General features: G+C 52.7%; 1 protein-coding gene across 12 annotated transcripts in view; it reads right to left on the bottom strand.

Annotated features, from left to right (window-relative positions):
* Positions 1-13914, bottom strand: part of ADGB (androglobin) — a 193047-nt gene that overhangs the window by 60074 nt on the left and 119059 nt on the right. For all 12 annotated transcript variants that reach the window (XR_011650164.1, XM_058307617.1, XM_058307606.1 and 9 more), the window contains 7 exons: positions 10895-11024; positions 8801-8834; positions 7867-8047; positions 7386-7449; positions 6660-6762; positions 4353-4494; positions 2479-2593 (listed from right to left, as the gene is read on the bottom strand). Coding sequence is in view for 11 of the 12 variants with exons in the window: in XM_058307617.1 (XP_058163600.1) it covers positions 2479-2593; positions 4353-4494; positions 6660-6762; positions 7386-7449; positions 7867-8047; positions 8801-8834; positions 10895-11024 (769 nt within the window). In the remaining variant the exon portion in view is untranslated. The remainder of the gene's footprint in view (positions 1-2478; positions 2594-4352; positions 4495-6659; positions 6763-7385; positions 7450-7866; positions 8048-8800; positions 8835-10894; positions 11025-13914) is intronic.

Genomic DNA, 13914 nt, shown 5'->3' with positions numbered 1-13914 from the left:
TTGGAGACTGGTGGGCAGAGGAAATTCAGGAAGAGACCCATAAAGATAAAAAGACTTGGGGGAAGGGAGATCTCTGATTGCTGGAAATGGAGAGTATGCAAATCCAGTTAATGAAGAAAGCTCAAATGTGAGCTGTTGACCTAACACAGGCTGCTGGGTGTTTCTTCACAACAACCCCAAAGAAACAAACCAAGAAAGAAACCAGGATCCCAGGAAGTTCCTAGAATTAAAAACAGAAACATGGGCAGTGGACTTGGCCAGGGATAGGGCGTCCGTCTACCATATGCGAGGTCCGCAGTTCAAACCCTGGGCCTCCTTGACCCATGTGGAGCTGGCCCATGCGCAGTGCTGATGCACGCAAGGAGTGCTGTGCCAAGCAGGGCTGTCCCCCGCGTAGGGGAGCCCCACGCGCAAGGAGTGCGCCCCGTAAGGAGAGCCACCCAGCGAGAAAGAAAGTGCAGCCTGCCCAGGAATGGTGCCGCACACATGGAGAGCTGACACAATAAGATGACACAACTGAAAGAAACACAGATTCCTGTGCCGCTGACAACAGAAGCGGACAAAGAAGACACAACAAATAGACACAGAGAACAGAAAACTGGGGGGGAGGAGGAGGAGGGGAGAGAAATAAATAAATCTTTAAAAATAAATAAAAACAGAAACAGAACATCCCGAGATATATGAAGCCTCCCTGGATGGGCCGTGGTGGGCAGAGCTGGAGGTGCCCTGTGCAGAGGGCAGCTGGAGTAGCTGGAAGAGGGTGGCGCTGGGGGCAGACTTTGACCCTCCCTCCAGAAGGCTGTGGGGCAATCCCTGCAGCTCAGGTCCCTGCAGAGATCTCGGGGACCACCCAGCAGGCACACCTGGGCGACACATGCGCCCTGCTGCAGGGAGCCTCGGTGAGAAGAGATGAACACAGAAACCTGCCTGCTGCCTGCCCGCATTTACTTAACCACACGCTGTCCAAGTCCCCATGCAGCCTGGACTGAGCCTCTTCTCAGTGGTGGCTCCCTAAGCCGAAGCCACGGCCAGGGAGTGCTCACTGATGGCTCTGAGGAGCTCTTCCATCTTGGGCCAGACTTTCTCTGTTTGTCTTTTTACTAGAACCAAAGAACATGGGGACCTGGCCCTGAATCCTTCCCCACGAAACACGTGGAGAGTTAGATCTCCTAAAGAAAGACAATGCACTGGATAATGCATGCCATCAAAAGCAGAACTATTTTTAAAAGACAAGATTTTAAATTGAGCAGAATAAATATAATTCAGGAAATAAGGCACATCTGCTGATGTGGAGAGTGGACCTGTGGACCTTCTCCATGTGCCCAGGGACCAGGAAGGAGAGGGCGAGGGCTGGCTTGAGCTTTTGTGTTGCTGCCCTGACCAGGAGGGGTGCTGGGCAGGCGAGGGGAGCCCACCAGCAGAGGGGCAGGATGAACCCTACGAGGGGAGCCCCACCCCGTGAGGAGGGGAGCCCCACCCTGTGAGTGAGGGGAGCCCCACAATGTGAGGAGGGGCGCACCACCCCGTGAGGAGGGGAGCCCCATCCTGTGAGTGGGGGGGGCCCTGCCATGTGAGAGGGGAGCCCCACCCCGTGAGGAGGGGAGCCCCATCCTGTGAGTGGGGGGAGCCCTGCCATGTGAGAGGGGAGCCCCACCCTGTGAGGAGGGGAGCCCTGCCATGTGAGAGGGGAGCCCCACCCCGTGAGGAGGGGAGCCCCATCCTGTGAGTGGGGGGAGCCCTGCCATGTGAGAGGGGAGCCCCACCAACAGGAGGGACAGGTTCCATCTAGGAGAGGGAGGGGCCCCATCGGCCCAGGGCCGTGCTGCTGAGGGGGGTGGAAGCGTGCCGGGGGGACGCCCTAGACAAATATATGACCCCCGAACACAGACGACCCCACCGAAGACATGGAAAGCCAGCAGAGGACTCCTGGGAGACTGTCACCCCATTTACCTCATTTCTTCTTTCAGACCCTGTCAGAGCAGAGGAAAAGAAAAATGGAAGAGGTGGTCAAGAGGAGGGCAGATGACGTGACGGAACCTTCCAGGCGCCCCTTGCCTGCTCAGGGGCAGGGCCGAGGAAGGTGTGAAAGGAAAGCACCAGGTCAGCATCTCCAGCGGTAGTAAAGAGGACTGTACTGAAGCGCTACAGCCCAGGAGGACCAGCGGTGCTAGGGGGCCTTCCTGAGATGCTCCCAGATGTGAAAGGGGACTCACCAGAGCAGAGGCAAAGGCAGTCTTTGGGAAAAAAAACCACCATTCCATACTTGTATCCCCACAGAGTTTAGACTACTTAGTGTACAGTTTGCATTTGGGAATTCTTGTAGGATATGCTTTAAAAAAGTAAAAAGAAAGTGCATGTTGAATATGAAATGGAGATATGATTTAGTTCAAAACCTCTGAAAATGAAACACAGACACACCATTAATGCTTTACACGATTAATGAAACGTTCCCTCCAAACGCAGCTGCTGAGTGTTTACCGGCTCGAAGCAGGGCAGCACGACGTCCTCGTCGCCGACGACGAAGCTCACCATGCTGCAGATGTGGATGGCGTGTCCTATCGGCGCGTGCACGGTGAAGATAAGCATGTGCCTCCTGGGGAGAGGGGCAGGTGAGCACCGGCAGCCCCTCTGTCAGGGGCTGGCCTCGCTCCGCTCCAGGCAGCTCCGGAGCTCAAGCCAAGTGGAGAGCTGCGTTCTTCAGCAGAGAAGGAACAGAGACCTTTGGATTGTCACCGTGAAGAACCCTCAGAGTTCACGGAAACATGGGAGACAAAAACAGGTGCATTATATGACAAACTTGTACACGCTGGAGAAACGAACCCACAGTCACATAGGCCAAGTCCAGGCCATGTGTTCTCCTGACAGTGACGGCAACTCACGCTGCTGCAGAGCAGGGGTTCTCAACCACTTTGGTTCCACAGACCCCTCTGCCAGTCAGATGAAAACCACGGACCCCTTCTCAGAATGTAGCGCAGATGGTTTATGATGCTAACATGTCTTTACATTAAGTTTTAGGATTATTCAAAATAACGCTTCACAAGTTTTCCATAATTTCAGTACCTGGTAACCAAACATGGTTCAACATCTGTTCAGTCATTTTTGGCAAACGTTTAGAAATTCAGGTTTTCCCACAGCATCATAAAGCCATCTCCGCCTCCTTACCAACCTTTTTGGTAGGCAGTTTTCCACTGCCCTCAGAATATGCTACATCAAAATAAAAAGCATCTAAGTCCACACTATACTGTGCATTATTTAATAAATATGTCGCACCTGCACCAACACGTCCCCACAAGAATAACATTATTTTGAATTTTGAATTCCAGCTCACAGACGCTGGGGTCCGTGGAGCCCTGGTTAGAGCCCCTGGTGGAGGGCTCTGCAGCTTTCAGAGCGATTTTGCAGTCTTGCCCATAAACATGTGGTTTCCGGATGTCAACGGTGCCTCTCCCGCGAGGCTGCAGCACGCTGGGGGCAGGGCCCCTGGCCCTGAGGGCAGGGAGAGGTCCAAAGCCCGCCCCGCGCGGGGCTGGACGGAGGAGCCGTCACCAGTGCCCTGTCCTTGGCTGCCTCCAAAGTTAGGACACTCAGGGAAAGTGACAATTTCTGGAGAATCTCTACATACCATAGTTTTCAGGGCAGATTGGAGAACTATTGAGTTTTTTTAATTTGTTATTTTCTAGGAGCATCTGATGCTTGACACACGCTATTTTAGCATTTTGCTGGAGCACTGCTGTTTATACAAGAGATATAGCTTTTTACTGATCCATTAAAATAGACCTAAGTGGTCTTGGGAAAAAATCCAGTAAAAGCATTTATTTCATCTGAAATATGAGATAATGGTTTGGATTTTATTTATCAAAATCAAGAACTTTCAATCCTTCATATTTTATTTAAAACGAAAAAATGTGCTCTGTTTACTTAGTTTTCTCCTAATTAACAATAAAATCTAACAAAAAATTACAGGCAAAACAGTAATTTGGCAGGGGAAAATACGGTTGCACAACCTGTGTTTATATGAAATTAGGATTTTCTAAGGAATATAAAAAGAGTTACAAGTAAACAAAAGGATATTTGCATCAGTTAATTTTAGGAAGTGCCGCATTAAATGAGTTAAACGGTACTCCTTACTAAACAAGTTCCCAGAATTCCTGACAGGAGTTTTCCAAAAGGGGATTCGGTATACGGCATTTCTTCAGTTTATTTGTGGAATTATTTTTCTGGAGAATCCTAATGACAGACCTGTGCTTTGTGAAATCGCTTCTGGGAACAATACGCAATAGAACATCTTAGCACGCGACAGGTGCGGAGGGCTTCCTAAGGTCCCGCGGGTGGGAAACGCAGCCGCTACCTACCCGACAGGCAGGCGCAGCACGGCCGCCTTGGTCGCGTACGTGTGAATCTTCAAGACGAGATTGCGCAGCTTCAGGGATCTCCAAGAAAACGTCTCAGCTGTAAGAAGCCCAGGCTCTATGGGGGGGCTGTCCTTGGTTAAGGCTTTGGGAGAAGGGAAAAGGTATTAAAAGTTGACTGTGAGCGTATAGCTGGCCTTCATTGGAATGGTTTATTTTTGAGGCAGTAACAACATAAATAATAATAATTGGGGGGAGTGGATTTGGCCCAACGGAAAGGGCGTCTGCCCACCACATGGGAGGTCCAGGGTTCAAACCCCGGGCCTCCTTGACGCGTGTGGAGCTGGCCCACATGCAGTGCTGATGCGCGCAAGGAGTGCCCTGCCACGCAGGAGTGTCCCCCACATAGGGGAGCCCCACACTCAAGGAGTGCACCCCGTAAGGAGAGCCGCCCAGCGTGAACAAAATGCAACCTGCCCAGGAATGGTGCCGCACACACACAGAGATGATGCAGCAAGATGACACAACAAAAAGAGACACAGATTCCCGGTGCTGCTGACAAGAATGCAAGTGGACACAGAAGAACACACAGCAAATGGACACAGAGCAGACAAAAGAGGGGGTGGGGGACGGGGGAAGGAAGGGGAGAGAAATAAATAATAAATCTTTAAAAAACAATAATTGGGAATTACAGATACTCTAAAGATGCTCGTAAAACAGTAGAATTAATTGTTCCAGGTAAATAAATATGGGGAAGAAAGCTCGTAATCACTCCTCAGTGAAGAAACCAGGAAGACAGACAGACAGCTGATGGCTGCACACGGCCAGGCCTTGCAGCCAGGGCAGGGATGGCACCGTCAAAGGAGTATCCGAGGCTCCGGGGGCTTTGGCTCAAGGTCAACGTGAGGTGACTGTGGAGAGTGAGGCCGCATGGCTGCCTGGGGAACCGGTCCAGGCGGAGGCCGCTGCCTCGTCCCCGAGGACCAGCAGGGCTAGAGCGCGTGGTGGACAATTCGTGGACGAGGAGGCAGACACGGAGCGAGAAGGCTGGGCCCAGCGGTTTGGTGCCGGGGCAGTGGGCGAGGGCCGGCCGGTGCCCTGGAAATCAGCGCCCGCTGGTGCGCCGAGTGCTAAATGCGAGGCCCTCGGAGGGTCTCGAGCAGGGCTTCGTGCCAAGGCACTTTATGCGCACGTGGCTAGAGGTGGAGAGAGCCGCCAGAGGGCCCGGGGCGGAGCAGAGCCGCCGGGTGCGGGGCAGGGCCATGGGGGCGGGCCCGAGCCGAGAGCCCGAGCAGGCCAGCGCTAGGCCAACCCGGAGCCGCCCGCCCAGCAGGCGAGTCTGGGTGGGGGACTCAGGGCGTCCGCTGCACCTAGCCTGGTCCCCTAAGCAGGAGCCCTTTGTGAGCTTAATGCTGGGCCAGAGAAAAAAATGACGGAGATGTTTCAGAATCTGCTTCTACGGAAACATTCCTAGGGAAAAATAAGTGATAAAGAATTTCCTGAAAATTTCTGGAAAATAAGAATAAAGGGAGAGGTAACCCGCCTACCAGGTGTTTAGGCACACCCCCAGCTACTAACGGGGTGCGATGAGAGGAGAGAGATGGATCTGTGGGAAAGAGAAGTCGCCCTTCCATGTCCAAATGCACGCTGAAGTTTAACACGGTAAAGATATCATCACTGCGGCATCAGGTGGATAATTCAATATACTGTATTGGGAAAATGCCCTGCGATCTGGGAAAAACTGGACCTGTGTGTCAGATTTCACAGCAAAATAACTCCAGATAGACTAAGGATTTAAATACTACCAACAAACCGTAAACGTTAAAAAAGATAATTTGAAAAAGAATTGCTTAAAATTTCATGCCAAACAAACAAGCAAACAAAAAAACCCAGAAGTCGTGAGGGTCCGGCGTGGCTCGGGGAGCCTGGAGCACATTCCCTCACCAGGTCAGGATCTTAGTGCCTTTCCTGGGCGGGCACAGGAGCCCTGGGGCCCCGGCTCCTGGGCAGTGCTCAGCCCCGGGCTCTCCAGGGCCTGGCTCCCTGGGCAGTGCTCACCCTCAGGCTCTCCAGGGTCCCGGCTCCCCAGGCAGTGCTCACATCCAGGCCCTCCAGGGCCCGGGCTCCCCGGGCAGTGCTCACCCTCAGGCTCTCCAGGGCCCCGGCTCTCCAGGCAGTGCTCACCTCCAGGCTCTCCAGGGCCCTGGCTCCCTGGGCAGTGCTCACTCCCGGGCTCTCCAGGGCCCCGGCTCCCTGGGAAATGCTCACCTCCAGGCTCTCCAGGGCCCCAGCTCCCCGGGCGGTGCTCACCTCCAGGCTCTCCCCAGCGCACCAGTGCAGAGAAGGAGACCAGCAGCTCAGTGGGCTTCAGGTTGTCCACGAACAGGTGGTAGGACACGCGCTCCTCCGACAGCTGCGGGGGAGCAGGGACACGCTGAGCGCTGGCCACCGGCAGGGACGCCGCCGCCCTGGCCTGCTGACCCCGGCGCCCCAGCAGCGTCCGCCCCACAGGGTCAGCGCCGTGAGGACAGCCTGACCGCGAGGGCTGCGATGCGAGAGCGGGTAGTAGGGGCAGGAAGCGGGCGGGCTTGGATGGAGGGTGGGTGCCTTTGGGTGCACCTCAGGGCTCCATGGGCAGTGGGTACAGACCCGCTCCTCCCCCTGCCCCCAATCCCAGCAACACCCGCTGCTCATGGACAGCCCTTTAGCTTTGGAGAGGCAAGAAAGGGCCACACAGAACCAGGTTTGCCCTGAGAGCCACAGGGCCCACACGCAAGGGCTTGCAGCACCCCACGTGCACAGCGCGGACACCCCGACATGACAAGCAGGACCCCCGCTCACATGCCCACGCAAGCACTGGATGCGTCGGTGCACAAGGAGTTAGTACTGAGCCCTAAATACCAAATCTTTAAAAAATATATACTTAACTAGGCCACACGTTTAGAAACATTTGAGAAATCTGAAGGCGTTTTGCACTTGCTTGATTCTATCAAATATTTAATTCTAGGAAGGGGAGAGAGGACATCAGGTACTTACCTTAAATTCTGATTTCTGGAAGTTAAAGTAATATGAAGCTGGCTTATGGAAAATATACACATTTCTGAAAAAAAGGTTTATAACAGGTTATTTACATTATATTCAACAGACTAGGACTACATGTTAAGTTGTTTACAATGAAATAGAGTCAGAATATGATAAGGAGAGAAGCAAGTTTCAAAAACTGTAACAACCACATGGAATTAGTTATCTTACGGGGACAAAAATGAGCTCTGTGAAGCTAACGCTCCTCATTGAATCGACAACTCTCTGCAGAAAAGCCAGCGCCGGAATGAGGCAGGTTTACCTGTTGGCAGGTCATGTGGAAAATCATCTCCTCCATTTTCCCCCTGAAGACTTTTGCTCACTATTATTCAACCACACAGCTAATAGTGCCTTCCCTCTTTGAAGTGATAGCTGAAAAGTGATAGCTTACTTAATGACAATATTAAATACCCAAAATACACCGTGTTCTGCTTACTGAAAGCACATGCAGAAGTCCTCAAACTCCAGCCAGATCTCCTTGGAGATGGCAGCGCTGACGGCCGTGAACTCCTCCTGCAACTTGTCCTGGGCGGCTGTCGCTGGGCCGACCAGGTCTTGGTAGTTGAGGCCCTCGGGCTGGTGGGCTGCGTCCCCCACTCCGGCGTCCAGCTGCTCTTCTGCGCACGGTAGAAGCACAGATGTGTCAAACGCACCCATGCTGCTAAAGAGCAAGCCCCTAAACCACAGAAGAGTAGAGAGGGAGGCCTGCTCGGGGAAGTCCACGAGACAGTCATCGCACGGAGGCCGCGTGGGGCAGCACCACGCGCCTGGCTCTTAGGGGGCAGGCGCTTGAACCGCATCGTGAATGTGCGAGCACTTTCTCTGGAGCCTTCTGGAGCCACACCTGCTTAGCTCGGTTATGCACTTAACGTCTGCCATGGGCAGCAGCTGCAGGTGAGGGGGCCAGGCGACGATTTGGCAGAGCCTTTGCGAGGAAACAGGGTTCATTCACGTCTTCAGTCCTCAAGGTCAGACCCCGCAACCTGCCTTTAACTTTATCAGGCAATGCCATGAAACTCACGGGACCTCTTGAGCCACACTCCTCTGTGTGGACAGGCCACGTAACCCTTTGGGGACTGAGGCTTAGTTAACTTAGGAACTGGTGGATTTATTTGCAGAGGCATTAGCGACTCGAGCACAAGGTGGGGCCATTACAGCACGAGCTTGACTCACGGGCCCTTTGTTACAGCCTCTTGCACTTGAGTTTAAGTCTGGAGTCCACAGGTGAGATGATCTGCTCTAGCCCACCCTGAGCGGACCAGACGCAACAGGGTGAAGGAGACATCGGGGACCCACCAAGGGTCAGGACACAGGGGGCCTCTGTGCCCTGAGGTCTGGGAAGGGGCAGTGCGAGGAGAAGATGAGCTCACCTTTTCCAAGTACAGCCTGTGAAGCGGTGTTCCCCTGCGGGGTGAAAGGAGAAGTCAGCAACCACGCACGAATCCAACAAAACCCAACCCCTAAAGCGCCAGAAGTGTTAGAGAACTCTTCTAAACACTGAAGAAATAGAGTTCCCCAGATACTTACAGTAAAGCAGAGAGCTTAAGTTTTTAACCTTAAAATCCAAAAGATGTGAATTTAATTAAATACTTGGCAGGGGATTTAAGTTTATGACATTAAAGCACAGAAAATGTGAATTGTTTATCCTAACACACACAGAGACGCACACACACGTCTGAATTACAAGTGCGCAAATTCATTTTAGTGGCCCGGCTCACAACAGCGGAAGACTGGAGAAAGCCCAGGGTCCAGCTCACATGGCACAATAAACTGCGGTTCATTCGCACGACGCAAAACCACGCAACTTACAGATGACGGTGTGCTTTACCTCCGGATGCGAGACGGCCTCCAGAATATATGAAGTGGAAAACATTTTTAGGTATTAAAATTTGAGTAGGAAAAGATGGGAGTTGACAGTCACACACACACCTGCGTGCAGACACACACCTGCCCTGTTACCTGTTACCTCCTCCCTCCCACCACCTTTGTGTTTTCATAAAGTGCCCTACAGAGGCGGGCGAGATGCGGAGAGAAACGGGAGCAGGGCTTTGCGTGCGTGCGCTGCAGGCCGAGCGTGTACCCCACAAACGCCTGCTCTTCGTCTTTCCCTGAAGGTGCGCTCACTAGCGAGGGGCGCAGGCTTCTGTCCAGACGCCACAGAAGCGGGAGGGAGGTGCTGTCGCCACGCGGGGAGCCGAGGAGCCCCACGGAGCGCCAGGGGCAGGTGCCCCCGTCCGGGGGAAAGCAGCCGCGCGTCTCTTAGCTGCAGGCTTCTAGCTTCAGCCCGGGAGCCAGAGAGTCCTGCTCTTAAGCCCAAACCAGTTTGCGGTATTTGTGATAGGAGCTCGGGCAAACTGAAAAGGGTTTTAAAATATATTTTGATGTTCGAATGGGTAATATATACCCGTTCAAAAAGACCAAAGGCCTCCTCACAGCCCCCAGATTGGCAAACACGTTAAAGTCAGAGGCATGAAGTACCGGCAAAGGTCAGGGGCCAGGGGCCCCTGGTGAGGTGTGAGGGGAAGCTGCTGGGGTGCGAGTGGCAGGGGAGCCTCGGGGCCACCCAGAGCCTGTCCCGGAGCTCCTGCCCGCCCAGGGGCCCGGGGCATTTCAGGAGGAGTGACCGGTTAAAGCAGAACCACCTGGACCTGACGCCAGCGTCTCCCTCAACATCCCCACAGACAAGGGCCCACAGCTTTAGGGGTGCTCTGCCCACGCAAGAGGGCACGGCCATCCATGTGACGACGCAGCTGCCGCAAATCTTAAATGCCGCTTGTGGCGGCGCTGGGTGGCAGGCAGCAGCGAGGCCCACGCTGACTCCGGCGGGGGGTCTCTGGGGAGGACCCTCTGCCAGCCGTGTGGAGCCAGCGCAGGAGCCGCTGCGCCCCGTGCCCCCTCAGCAGCCCCGCCAACCAGCGGGCTACGGGCTCTAAGCACCAAGGGGACGCGGGGACACAGGCTGGAGCCGGCGCGTGTGCCCGGGACACGGTCAAGCACAGCCACGTGCCGCGAGCGCAGCAGCGGGGCGCAATCGCCGGCCAGAACAGCCGCCAGCCCCGGGACGCGGAGGGAAACTGTGGCCTCGTTCCACCACGGACGCCACAGGCCGGCCACGACAAAACAGGAGCAGGCATCGAAAGCGCCAAGTCGCCTGAGCAGCTGAGACATGACAGAGGTTCCAGAAGAATTAACAGGAGTCCGTTTAAATAAATTACACTAAGCCACGTATTGCTTCTAGTTAGAGACATAATTGGTAAAATAGGGAAGTGTGGACCTGATCAACACAAAGCTCAGAACGGCAGATGGAACCAGCGCCCGGGGCTGGCCGAGCTCGGCGCTGGAACAGGCGGCGCTCAGTCGCCGAACCCGGCAGGGGCGCTGGGCGTGCCTGTGGGTCACGGCGGGGTTCGCCTTAGCTTGGAGGAGAGGGCGCGACGACCCGGGGCGTGAGGGTGGGCGGGCACCTGGGACGCGCTCCTGGTCGCTTGGCTCAGGTCCTGCAGGCTGCCCGCGGCCGCCTCGTCGGTCTCAGCGACGGTGGGTAACCCGGATCTCAGCGGCGCCCCTCTCTTGATGAGAGACTGGACGTAATGCCTAAGGGAAAGCACACTCAGCTCCTGTTATGTCAATCTCGTTTCAAGTTGCTAATAAATAACTGCAGTTTTGTCAACAATAGAAAGTTCTCATTTTGTTCATTTTATGATTCTCATTCTTTTCCTTTGTGTTTGAAACACTGGATTTCCTTCCCCTCTACTGAAGAAACACCTTATGTGAATGTCTGAAAATGTCCTCGAAAACTCTGTTTCGAAGCGACAGTGGCCAACTTTGGACGTTGGTTAGCAGGAATTGGACAACATTTAGAGTGAATTTAACTACGCATGCATCCGTGAAATGGGGCTCAGAGCCGGGAATTTAGTGATGAGCCCAGCAGACCCACGACACACCTGCGGCAGTCCTGCCCGCCGCCCAGGTCTGCAGCCGTCACCGCAAAGGACGCGCTGCAACCCTGCGGCACTCCCATCGCTGGAAGGCGACAGGCACAGCAAAACGTTGCTATGGCATATCTACCTTGGTAATGGTGTTTCAAAGGTAAAATTAAATTAAATTCTATGTATAGAGGCCTCTTCAACTTTCATATTTCCAGTTAGTGTGGAATAAAATCGCTGAATTCACCTCAAACCAGACTTGTGTGATGTACACGAAGCCGCCACTGGAGGGCAGCGCAGGCACGCGCGCAGGGCCCTGATCTGGGGACCCAGGCGACTGGGCGGGCAGCCCCGCGGGTAGCCAGGCTGCTGTGGCAGCCGCTGTGGCAGCCGGCCCGTCCTGCCACACGGGACGCAGCGCCAGGGGGGAAGGATGGGCGACGTGGCCGGCTGGGCGAGAGAATGCCGTCCAGCTTGACCGAGGGGCAGAGCTGCACGGGCCTGGGCCCGCAGGGCGCCCGGCGGGTCACGTCCCAAAGGGCTCCGGCAGGGGCAGCCGAGAGGTGACCAGAAACGGCCAAGTCGCCGTCTTAGAGGGCAGATTGCGTCAAGTATAAAATTCATGAGAAAACGAGGAAACATGAGCATGGGAATGTTGAACTTAGGAAAACTGTGTGCACGTGTGATATTTTGTATTGGTAAGGGTAAAAGAGTGTAACCATGATACGGAATCCAATCAGGTAATCTTGTATTTCTAATCTAAAGTGTGTAACTTCATATTGAACTTTAACTTTATGATTACGTTAAAAGGTATAAGGAAGTTAATCTTTGTAAACAATAATAGTATGTAAAGGAAAAATTAAGTTCCTACATGATTTTGATTATTTGATGATTTAAATTAAAAAATGTGTTTTGCTATTGTTTTTGACTTTTAAAGTACTGAAAGAGAAAATATATTTAGGTTATAAGTGCAATTGAAAATGCATAAATTTATTTAAAATTTTATTTAGAGAAATTAATGGATGTACATAAAATAAGTTTTATGACAAGTAAAAGCCTGCTGAGGAAAGCTAGACTTAGGAATCTGTACAGTACCAGATTTTTAAAACCAAAGTAGCAGCACATTTCTTTCTGTTACTACATCTTGACGTTGCTAACTGCTGCGACCTGCCTGCCGGCCCGGCTGCCTCAGCCGCCCAGGCTCCAGGGTTCAGGGCGGGTGCGCAGAACTGGCAGACGCCCCAAGAGTGAGAGATTGAGTGCTATCGCTAATATCCTCAGCTTAAACCGAGTCAGTAAAAATGTACTTTTTAATAAATTATCTGGCTCTGAAGTGGAGACGCTAAAAGCAGCTCCTGGTTCAGAGTGCTGCTGTCTTTCGGCAGCTTTCTCCTCCTCACCTTTTGCTCCTACGACACCAAACAGTGCCGAGGAGAAGGTGGAAGCCACATCCCGGGCCCAAGAGACAAGCCATTCAACAGCTTTCTAGAAACTCCACCAGCTTTTATTACGAGAAAAATAACCAGTTCCCCTGTTCCAAACAGACTTCTTTATGGAAAAATACGTTAAAAGACATTATATGAAGTATTAATCCATTAAGACGCTGTGAGTACAACAGGCTCATGGGAATTCTGCAGCATCATTAGTCCCTAAATAAAAGGGCAGGGCGGATGCTGAAGGAAAGGGCCACAGGCAAGCGCGTCCGGAAGCACCGCTCTTCACAGCGAACGCCACTCAACAGCCGCCCGCATCGTGCTCTGCCTGATTTGCACTGGTGGCTTCAACTTCAGTAAATCGGCCCTGGAAGGAGATTTCACCGCATGTTTGAGTTGTCATGGGGAGAGCGCTCCCCAGGCAGAAAATGCTTTTTAAGCAAAATGTCGCCCTTTCTTTCTGAAACTGTCACTGAAGTTCAAAGACAAATAATCTACAGCTAGCATCACTGCCCTCCGCTGTTGTTTCTCAGGTAATAAACACATCTTCACGTCACTGAGAAAGCAAAGAAATAAAAACTGAAATTGCACCCAACTACTTTTAATAAAGTTTTATTGAAATATAAAATGCACTTAGTGCACGTCCAAGTGCGCCACTTGCTGCACAACACAAAGCGCATGTGCCCTTCCCGCTATCTCCAGACCCCGGCTGTCACCGTGTCTACACCTGGGTCCCACCCTCACCCGTCCCACCCCCGCCCAGCCCTCCCTGGGGCGGCCGCTGTCATGACAGCGTGCACCCTGTGTCACTTTTCTTTTCTTTTCTTTTCTTAGTGTGTATTAATAGAACCAGAAATAAAGTCAAAGAAACAAACGTACAACAACAAAAACATGTACTTCTGCACCAGGTTTGTTTTCCTTGGTCCAATGTATTTTCTGTGCTGCTTTTGTAGCAGCACTTATTTCACTTTAATTCTATGTGTTAGTCTATTTTGTCTTTGGTTTTACGATGATGTGCCTGGTTTCTGTTTTCTTTGTATCAATCTTGCATGGTGTTTTCAGGACTGCTTAAATCTTGCCTGGATTTTTCAATCAGTTTCGGGGTAATTTTAGCTATTGTTGTTG

This window comes from Dasypus novemcinctus, chromosome 11 (genome assembly GCF_030445035.2).
Source record: "Dasypus novemcinctus isolate mDasNov1 chromosome 11, mDasNov1.1.hap2, whole genome shotgun sequence".
Lineage (NCBI taxonomy): Eukaryota > Metazoa > Chordata > Mammalia > Cingulata > Dasypodidae > Dasypus > Dasypus novemcinctus.
This window is presented reverse-complemented; position numbering and strand designations above follow the sequence as displayed.